General features: G+C 33.3%; 1 protein-coding gene across 2 annotated transcripts in view; it reads left to right on the top strand.

Annotated features, from left to right (window-relative positions):
* The first annotated feature begins 2,510 nt into the window (after positions 1-2,510).
* LOC134268321 (26S proteasome regulatory subunit 6A-B) overlaps positions 2,511-10,940 on the top strand; it is a 56,941-nt gene continuing 48,511 nt past the window's right edge. The window contains exons 1-13 of one of the 2 annotated variants that reach the window (XM_062750565.1): positions 2,511-2,628; positions 4,350-4,430; positions 4,529-4,654; positions 5,374-5,481; positions 5,687-5,749; positions 5,888-5,934; positions 6,115-6,205; positions 6,302-6,374; positions 6,523-6,732; positions 6,846-6,952; positions 8,115-8,260; positions 8,476-8,557; positions 8,800-9,091. In XM_062750565.1, the coding sequence (XP_062606549.1) occupies positions 2,557-2,628; positions 4,350-4,430; positions 4,529-4,654; positions 5,374-5,481; positions 5,687-5,749; positions 5,888-5,934; positions 6,115-6,205; positions 6,302-6,374; positions 6,523-6,732; positions 6,846-6,952; positions 8,115-8,260; positions 8,476-8,557; positions 8,800-8,910 (1,317 nt within the window). In that variant the 5' untranslated portion in view covers positions 2,511-2,556 and the 3' untranslated portion in view covers positions 8,911-9,091. Of the gene's footprint in view, positions 2,629-4,349; positions 4,431-4,528; positions 4,655-5,373; positions 5,482-5,686; positions 5,750-5,887; positions 5,935-6,114; positions 6,206-6,301; positions 6,375-6,522; positions 6,733-6,845; positions 6,953-8,114; positions 8,261-8,475; positions 8,558-8,799; positions 9,092-10,940 lie in introns of those variants that run through there. The other variant, XM_062750566.1, reaches the window with a different exon arrangement.

Here is a 10,940-nt window from a genome sequence, read left to right as displayed (position 1 = left end):
AATGGTTAGACCCCCTCCCCTTTATTATTTTTTTTTAGATATATGTATAAATCACATGTTACAAGGCACTAAAGGAGTTAATGAAGACAGCTGCATAACTGCAGCTCTAGATCTTTGGGAAAAAAAAAATTTCATTGACCATGTTGACAGACCTGTGAGCTACAGTGCCACGCACTGCAAAAAGTGTATACAGTGTATAAAATTATATTTATTGCGCACAAAAAAGTGCGCTATTTACTCGATTTATTTCTCCAAAAACTGCCATAGCCCTGCTAGTCCTAAAATTGAGATCATCAAAAAGAAGTCGGTTCACTTTATGCATAAAATGGCCCTGTAAATATATATACCAACTGATTGATCAACACTTGATTTTCTAATTGAAGACTTGATGCTTTCATATCATTGAAAATGATCTCCTAAAAGTCCAGGTCTTGGAGAACTGGCTTTATGAAATTGCAATGTTCTTGAATTTTTAGGTAAACAGGTATAATTGAGTACTTTCACGGAAGAAAAATAATATAGGTCTTCTTCCTCTTTACTTCAATTCTCGACTGAGATATCGTATTACAGTCAGACTGCCTGACAGAAATACAGACAGACAGACAGAAAGACATACCGAAATTAACATCCCCCTTTCACTTAAAGCGGGGGACAAAAAAAATTAAGGTATTACACATGTACGATCCTCAGGTTCTGAAAATCAGCCATTGTCAACTAATTGAAAATACTCACAAAAGTAACATGTTTTTAACCAATATAATTTTTCAAATGTCATCTTTAAAGTTAATCATATCATAGGCGTCGAATGCAATTTGAAAGTTGGGTGGGGGGTAAACCAACAAAAAAAAAAGGTAAACCCTAATTCCAATGCATATAATCAATGATCATATTATGTCTTTCTCTACAAAAAATAGGGGAGAGGCTGAGCCTTCCCCCGGTTCCGACGCCTATGCATATAGGGTAAATTAGTATATCTAGAATAATTTTCAGGAAAAGCGAATTAAAACACCTATATATGCATCTTCCAATTCCAATTTGATTAACAAACACATTTTAGAAATAAAAATCATAGATATCCAGGCTTTTGAAGATATTGCATACATAAAAGGGCATTTTAATTTCTTCTCTTTACTTCGATCAGTTTGCAACGCATAGTATATAAAGATCTACCTATCATTGCAAAACACCATAATCACCTTTATTGTCCCCCGCTTGAAAAGTGGGGGATATTAATTTGGGTTTGTCCGTCCGTCCGTCCGTCCGTCCGTCCGTCCGTCTGTCCGTCCGTCCGTCCGTCTGTCCGTCCGTCCGTCCGTCTTTCTGTCTGTCTGTAACGCTTTCGTTTCCACACGATATCTCGAGAACCCTTTGAGCTTTTGCAATGAAATTTAGCATAGCAACTCCCTATGCACTAAAGAAGACCCCTATTGATTTTGAGGTCAAAAGGTCAAAGGTCAAGGTCATAAATAAGCAAATTCTGTCTGTTAAAACACTTTCGTTTCCACACGATATCTCTAGAACCATTTGAGCTATTGCAATGAAATTTTACATAACAACTCCCTGTGGCCTAATGAAGACCCCTATTGATTTTGAGGTCAAAAGATCAAAGTTCAAGGTCGTAAATTTATTCATTCTGTCTGTGTGTAACACTATCATTTCCGGGCGATATTTCAAGAAGATTTTGAGCTTATGCAATGTAATTTTATACCAAAACTCCCTAGGACGTCTCTCGCCCCTCTCAAAGTGCCCCGCCCCGTTTGTTTTATTGGTATTTATAGTATTACATGTCGCTATTTTTAGCGCAGGGGCATGAGGAGAGTTATTGTGTATAAAACAGGTTCTCAGCGGACTTTATGTTCTTATTACATCTATTAGAACTGTTTAATAAAGGCTAAATAAATCAAACACCATGGATTGTGTAAAATTTTGAGAATACCGAACATGAAAACATTAATATATACATGTATGTGACTTCAATTCTGCATATACTTCACACCTTGTAAAGCGGCACCGTGGTGTAGTGGTTATGTCTCTCGCTTCGAATGTGAGAGGTCCCGGCATCGATTCTCGGTCGATCCTTTCTTTTTTTAAATACCTTTTTTTTTTTACTAAATGGTAGTATTCAGCATGTGAAATGAAAAATTTACGAGGTTATAAAATCATCATTACAGTGTGATAAATATTCCATATAAAAAATCTTCTATACACATAATAAAGAATAAGCAATCAAATCTTTATATGCATATTGACATACATGTATTTTATTTCCTTCAGTATACATGTATACATTTAATAATTCTACAAATTCAGTCAGGGGGAGCCGACTTTTTCCTTAAGCGGGGGACACGAATTCTCTGAATTAGCTTGTTTTTTTTAAAACAAACATTAGTATGTTTTTATAAGTTTCGACTTTTTGTAAGACCTTTCTGTGAACTTCAAAGCACATTGAGAAGTATAAAAAAAAAATGAAAATTGTTGCATGAAAAGATTTCATTTTCAAGCTTTTTTGTTATCCCTACTGCCGGAAATATTTAATCTCGTACGTCTTTGGGTCCTATGTTAATTTTGTCACGTGATTACACAAGTATGGCGACTCTCGAAGATAAAGCGATCTGGGAAGATGGAGAAGTACGTTTTTTACTTTTATGTACTTTTAGTCACTATAACTTAAAGATTTTTAAATTTACGACTACATTGCATCCTTGCTTTATTATTTTATCTTGTTTTTAGTGAGGCATTATTTACTACAAATTATAACCATCTTTTTACTCGCAAAAATCACTTTGTCATGGTGTTTGAACGTGCGTTTACATCCAGAATTTTATTATTTTGTTGTAATTTGAAGTTCTTTATAACCTCTTTAGTGTTGAAACACACGATAAATATAGATAAGTACGTCGATGAGCCAAGAGAGGGTGACATTTTCACTTTACATTATTAGCTTCCGAATTTCCTCCATCCATGACATATTCATATTCACGCACGTTACTATCTTAACTAGTATGTTTCGAATTTTCTCCCTGAATGGATAATTGCTCATTAAATTTCATTCAGTGGTAAAAGAGGACTTGCGGATAAGAGTTTAGATTCCCCAAAGCATAACACACGGACGGAGGGACAGACAGACATACAGATAAACGGACGTCCCGATTACTATATTATCTTCCGCTTTTCAAGCTGGGGGTATAAAAAACTGACTTATAGGGGAGTATATACAGTATTTTATTCTGCATTAAGTAGTGTTCAATAATCGGGAAAATTTCATAATTGATAATCGGTCAAAATCGGAGAAGCTTAATCGATCAATGATCGACTTAATTGGTAATTAAAATTTCAAATACAAAATTCAATTTCTTTATAGCATTTATCATTTATGCAACAAACTAAAATTAAATTTTATCAAGTTTATTCTAAAGACAACTTTTTCTTGTATAAGTAACAAAGAAACAGAAAAAAATATGTATTTGCTCATAAAAACTATAAATGTTCATCATGACATCAGATTTTGCATTCCCTAGTTAGAATAACCTAACTGTGTCTCAATAAAGCCCTCACCACAGTTAGAATACGTCACATATACTTGCAATGTAGCAAATCAGAGTGGATCCGCTTCAAAATGATTTTGAAGAATATAAAAGGATTTGCACTTGAAATAACTTCTAAATTAATTGCTTATGACTTTTATCCCAAAAAATAATCCATATAAAGTTAAAAGACGACAATCCAATTAATGTTCTCCACGTTTTCTCTTACTTCAAATTTACCTGCCGTGTTTACATTCAACTCTCTAGATTGTCCGAGTATGAGTTATTGCCAGTGTTTGTTTCACTACATTACGAATACACGGAACAAATTCCATCTTTAAACCCGGTCTGTAGGACAACATCATTTTAACGATAGAACAGTCTATCTATGCATTCCCTGGATATGGGTAAATTTCTATGTTGTTGTTAACTTCGTCTTCAGACGCCATTTTTGTTGAACCTCCTTTCGTTTTACATGAATTGTTAATGCGTACTTATTTGTTTCATTCAAATTGTCCGAGTTTATTTGGGCAAGTTTATGTGGGCGACAATCGATTATGAAAAGCGTAATAGATAATCGGAATCGAACACCCAAAAACGATCGACAATCGATCGTCGGCGACAATCGTTTCATCACTAGCATTAAGCATTTAAGGTCATTGATGAATCTTCAGGTAAATCATAATCTGCTTGATGAAAGTGTTCAGCAAAGAAATTTGAAATGACTTCAAAAGACAAATACATTCTTCTGTTGTACATTGTACACTTTTAAATGGCCAGGAATTCTGTATTAAACATGTATGTGTTTTGTTTTTATCTTGACAGGAAAGTTTAGGTGAACAGATTCTGAAACTGAACACAGATGAAATTGTTACAAGGACAAAACTGCTTGAAAATGAGATCAAGGTATGTATAGATTTTTCCCTTTATTGATATTTTATTAATTAGTAGCAAATTGATAGAAATGATGATGGGTTTTTGTTAATTTTTGTTTATGGTTACAGATTATGAAAAGTGAAATTCTGAGGATAAACCATGACTTGACAGCAACAAAAGAAAAAATCAAAGAAAACACGGAGAAGATAAAAGTCAACAAAACTCTGCCATACTTGGTTTCAAATGTTATTGAGGTAATTATTGCTTTGGATTATTCAAGCCTTAAAAATTACATCTGTTCTGCTCAGTACCTGTAGTTCATTGGAGATGTCAACAAGCTTAAATTTACTTTTAACCAGTCTTGCCGATACAATGCTCATATTGTAGAATTATTTTGATTTCTGAAGATCAGTATTTATCAGATACCCCAATTCAACAGTATTTTAGGGACAAATTTAAATGGTAACTTTGATTGGCAGAAGATCAAAATTTTTGGATATATATTTAAAGGGTGAGCCAAAAATCCATGAACATTTATTATTTAACAGTAATAATGTATGTATAAAGCAAACTTTTCAAACAGAAAATTCTACTGCTACCTTGGCTAGTGAAAATGGTAAAATTTAAAAGATTTAGCTTAGAGAATCCTCAAACATTAATAGTTCACTAATAATAATGCATTTATAAAGCAAATTTTTCAAACAGAAAATTCTAATGCTACTAGGTGTTAGTAAAAATGATGAATTAAAAAAATATAACTCATCTCACTGCAGTCAGGACAACTAAGCTTCTGCTTTATCCTGGTGTTAGTGTCAGTATCAGCATCTTTACAACCTCCAGATTACTTATGTTTAGGTGTGAATATTAGTGTATTCACTTTTCAAAAAAAGATTTCTCAAAAATGATATGTAACTAATATATATCATTAAATGAAACAGAATTCAAAAACTTTTTTCTCTATGAAAAATTCTAGTTACTGGACATGGAACCCCAGGACAGTGGGGAGGAAGACGGAGCTAACATTGATCTTGACGCACAGAGAAAGGGCAAATGTGCTGTGATAAAGACATCCACAAGACAGGTATCTTAGGTTTAAATCTTTATTCTATAGGCTCCAAACTCTCTGTTTCATCCAATAAAAACCAAAGAAACTTTAGAAAATTTCAGTTTTAGATAACTTTAATGGAAAAGGTCAGAATTTAATAAAAGTTCTTGCAACGACTCTTGATGATTACTTAACAGGTTTATGTAAAATTATTGAACTGATGAATTTTCTGTATTTTCAGACATATTTCTTACCAGTCATTGGATTGGTAGATCCAGAAAAACTGAGTCCTGGGGACATTGTGGTAAGATACTCAGTTCCATTAAAATCTTTTTGACTGTCAGTATCTTGGTCAAATGACGAATGGAATATTTATACTTTATTTTGAAGAAGGAAAAAGAATTCATGAGCAATTAAAAAAATATATTTTGAATATTTATAGGGCGTTAACAAGGATTCCTACCTGATATTGGAGACCTTACCTCAGGAGTAAGTGAAATACTAGACATATTGATTACATGTACTTCATCAACAAAGAATTAATTTCAAAAGATAGAAGTGATTTCTTATCAGAACCAAGAGACATAGCATTGAATTGCATTGTTTTATGTGTTGGATATCTGATGTTTAGAGATATTGAATTGAAGTTTCTTTTTGATCATTTGACAGGTATGACTCCCGAGTGAAGGCTATGGAAGTGGATGAGAGGCCCACAGAACAGTACTCAGATATTGGTGGGCTTGACAAACAGATTCAAGAGGTAGGTCTAAGTCCCACAACAAATAATGGATAAATAAAGAGAAAAATAATATAGAAGTGTATACATTTTCATCAATAAAATCTCATTACCTTTCAGCTCATTGAAGCAGTAGTGTTACCAATGACACACAAAGAAAGATTTGAAGCTCTTGGAATTCAACCACCAAAAGGCATGAACCCCCCCCCCCTCCCCCCCAAGAAAAAAGAAAAAAAAATGTTGATTGCACTTTTGAATATTCAATAAAATTTGTAATTCTAACATTTCAAATGAGAATGCAGTCAGATTATTGTTACACTAGTGTCATCATTATTTTCCAGGTGTGTTACTGTACGGTGCCCCAGGAACTGGTAAGACCCTTCTAGCTAGAGCCTGTGCAGCACAGACCAAGTCAACGTTTCTAAAGCTGGCCGGTCCTCAGCTGGTGCAGATGTTTATTGGAGATGGAGCTAAACTCGTCAGAGATGCATTTGCCCTCGCTAAAGAAAAACAGCCAGCAATCATATTTATTGACGAGTTGGATGCGATAGGTAATGAACTCTTATCAGTACATGTAGTGTTTTTGCATGTATGATTGACAAATAAAAACATTGGCTGTGAGTCAGTATTGTCTTTATTCCATGAATGAATTTTGTTTCTATAGGAACAAAGAGATTTGATTCTGAGAAGGCTGGTGACAGAGAAGTTCAGAGAACTATGTTGGAGTTACTGAACCAGATGGATGGTTTTATGCCTAATGCACAAATTAAGGTATTTATGTGAAAATCAACCATGCCACTGAATGGTAGAGTGATGAATAAAGTTTTTGTTCAATATAAAGAAAAGTTGCACTTCAAGTACAGTCAATTCTCGAATTATCGCCATTCGATTCATCGCCATTTTCGCTATACCGCCATGATTTCCCAAGAACGTTTTTCCTGCTATATAAAATTCTCTTTATAACGCCAAATTCGCATACCGCCATCCGCCACCCTGTTTTCACAACAAACGTCCATTTTTAAGTGTCAATTATCTCGATATACCGCCACAGGTGCATGTGGTCAGTGAAGCGCGGCTAATTGGTTGACACTATCCCTGTTGTAAAGCATGCAAAGGCAGACAAGGTACATGCAATTAAGTAATTAAATAAGAACAAAATAAACAATAATTTTAACTTGAACTATTATAATAATTTTGTTTTCTGTTTAATAAAAATATTTAGTCACGGTTTCGCCACGAAAGCGGTCGTGGTTAAAGTACGCCGATAACGATAATATTTTGATGATCTCTACTTTTAACAATGCAAAGTTTGCTGAAAAAATAATTATACGGTATAAAATGTGAACGTTTTACAATAATGCCATAAACAGTGAATTTATTCAAGAATGCATTTTACATACTATCGGCAATATATCACGACGATCGACCCAGCATGTTTTTTTTCAATATCAGGCGTGCAGATTTACATGCATACACATGTACTTGTTTTTATTTCATAACTGCACATTTTATTTTAGCGAAATTGTACATTAAAAAAAATTACTTGAAGTATTTTCAACCAGAAATATGTTTTTATATACATGTATATGTATTATTAAGAATAGAAACGCTAAATGGTATTTCTAAGAACGGTAACTCTACTTGTTTTCTAAAAGATGGAAAATTCAATTCATCGCCAAATTCGTTATACCGCCATGATTTCTAAATAACAAAAGGTGGCGGTTTATCGAGAATTAACTGTACATGTATCTTACTGCTTTTGGATTGAAGTATCAGAAAAATTCTTCAGAGAAAACTGGATATTTTTATTTAAAGTGAAATCTTCATGAAATAAAACTATTTTAACAGAGAAACAATCTTTAAATTTCAAATTTGAACCTATATAGCTCACAACAAAAGAAAACTGGAAAAATTATTCTGATCATTTTTCAAGGTGATAGCTGCCACAAACAGGGTGGACATTTTGGACCCTGCTCTGCTAAGGTCAGGGAGGTTAGACAGAAAAATAGAATTCCCACACCCCAATGAAGAAGCAAGGGCTAGAATCCTACAGATCCACTCCAGGAAAATGAATGTTAGGTAGGAGCAATTCATAAATGCTTTTTGTTAATCAACATGCCTTTAAAAAATGAAAGAAACGCACTTAATCATATGGATCTTTTTAGTATGATGTCAGATGTGTGATTATTTTTGATATACAAGAATAATTTTCATAAAGTAGTTCATATTAAATAATTTAAAAACTTTAAAATAAAATATTTTTCCTTAAAATGAATTTGACTTTTGAATTGTAGCAAAGAAGTTAATTTTGAGGAGTTGGCCAGATGTACAGATGATTTCAATGGTGCCCAGCTCAAGGCAGTATGTGTGGAAGCTGTAAGTCAGTGTTTATAATTGTAGTTGTACATTTTAATGGTAACATCCATTCATTCTCTGTATATGAATGACAATATATGGACACTGAAAAAAGGGTGCAGTTTAGCAGTGTGTTATCATCTTCAATTTGATGCAGCTTAATGATGTGGGGATGCATGAGAAAGATAGAAATGCATTGTTGTTTTATATTTTAGAGTATGATTTGTTTTATATTTTAGGGTATGATTTGTTTTATATTTTAGGGTATGATTGCATTAAGGAGGGAAGCCACAGAATTAGACCATGAAGATTACATGGACGCCATTATTGAAGTACAAGCCAAGAAAAAAGCAAACCTCATGTATTATGCTTAAAGACAGTGAATTTCACAGTGTTAGGACTTTGTCGTCATCTTTGAGATCTGAAATAATGGAAACAAATACAACTGATGCTGAATGACATTTTGTGAATGAAACATTCAAAGCTAATGTCATTTATAATTAGTGACAATATATTTGAGTAAATGTTATTAAATTCAGATCTTTACTCATGAAAGCATGCTCTTTCCTTTTGCAGAGAGTAATATTTAATATTAGTATTACATGTATTCTAGTAGTCAAAGTCCAAGTGTAAATTAGAAATAAGGTGCAGTGAAAAGCAACTCACCTGCAAGGAAGAAATATTTCTCTCAACAAATCATTGTATGCTGATATTGAATACCACATGTGATTGTGAAGCATCATGAAATATTATTAGAATACATGGCAACGTGAGGATATCAAAATTAATACTAAGATGTTGTAAAGTGTGCGATTCTGGAAGGTCGGTATTATATTTTGGCTTGTCTCTGACTGTAAACTTTTGTTGCTTACGTAAAGCAAGTTTTTGTCCAAAATGATTTTAAGGTCAGACAATACGTTCCTCAAAAATATATAATTTTCCCCAAGAACTTGTCATTGGAGTATAAGTACTTAAACAAGTTTCCTCACAAAAAATTAGGGTACCTTACAAGGCATTTGGACAGGATACCATGGATGATATTATTTCTTATATCCCATATCATCTGAATGGCCTTTATCATAATTTTTTATGCACTTATATTTAAAAACATATTGAAAACAATGTAGAAATCACAAGAGAATGACAAATATGCATGATTATTTATATAATACCATGAAATACAAAAGATATATTTGAGGAACGTGTCATCTGACCTTAATCAAAAGTAGGTAGTGCGTAAAGACATGTTGCAAGCTAACGCATATAATTTATGTCCCCTTCATGATGAAAAACAGACAAGGAAAGATAAAAGACATTAAATGCTGATGGAATAGGGAAAAAATGGACCTTTCAGTTTTTTGGCCTAAAGTATTAATTAAAGTAATACTGGAGTTTAGAAGAAGTAATTCTGGAAGGGAGAAACAAAACAGTTCCATCATTAATCGAAGGTTTCTACAATGCCTGAATCTGTTGCTTTTGTTTGTCTGTTCTAATTTCTCAACAAAACAAACGTATAGTTCTGCAGCTTCTCTGATACCAACTATATATTTTTAACCATTGTCTTTGAATACCATATTTTAATAGGAGCTGAGGGATGTATATACTTCAGTACCCCACGGATGGTGGGTGTTTGTTGGGATTTTCTCAACCAGGAAAGTAGATTCTGCAGCTACTTTGATGCCCACCATATAGAAATTCCGGTTTATTTTTAATTAGCTTACATTTACACTTTGCTGACAGCAGTTTAGTCAGTACTTGGAATGAAATAGTAAAACAGCAAAGTTATTTGACAAAATTGACGTTTCTTCAGCGATATAAGAACAAAAAAAACCCACATGAAATCCAAATCTGTTTATTCATCACAAATGCATCGATATGCATAAAAAAAGAAGATATTTAACATATGTATATGTAAAATTGTCAAACGTACAAGTTTTGTTGTCGATGTAACAAGTAAGTCATACGAATATAAGGTCATGATACACAATACCCAAGGTACACATGGTAAAAATTAAAATCCGGCAAAAAAAAAAAACAACGCATATTTAATCGGAAAAAATAAGTTTAAATCTTGCATGACTGTGCCATTTTTACATGAAGCATCTCTAAGCTGTATTCCAGTGGATGTAGGTGAAAGCCTGACCACTTCTCTAAAGTAGATGTAAGCTAAAGTCTGTCAACTATTTAAAAGAAAATACACACATCACAAGATGCTTCCCAATTCATTTAAAGTACGTTGGTCATGAGGTTATATTAATTTACGGTTAATTATCCCGTTCGTGCCGACTCGTGCAAACTTGGTAATAAATCGTGTTAAATCGAATACCTTATGCAAGAACATAATGTTTTCTATAATGAGAAGAAAAACATATTGCATCGTCATAATTATACAACCTTACAAAAA

Source organism: Saccostrea cucullata, unplaced genomic scaffold (assembly GCF_032062105.1).
Source record: "Saccostrea cucullata isolate Sc308-1 unplaced genomic scaffold, CSIRO_AGI_Scuc_v1 ctg2000, whole genome shotgun sequence".
NCBI lineage: Eukaryota > Metazoa > Mollusca > Bivalvia > Ostreida > Ostreidae > Saccostrea > Saccostrea cuccullata.
The sequence above is the reverse complement of the archived record's forward strand: the minus strand, read 5'-3'. Positions and strand labels throughout refer to the sequence as shown.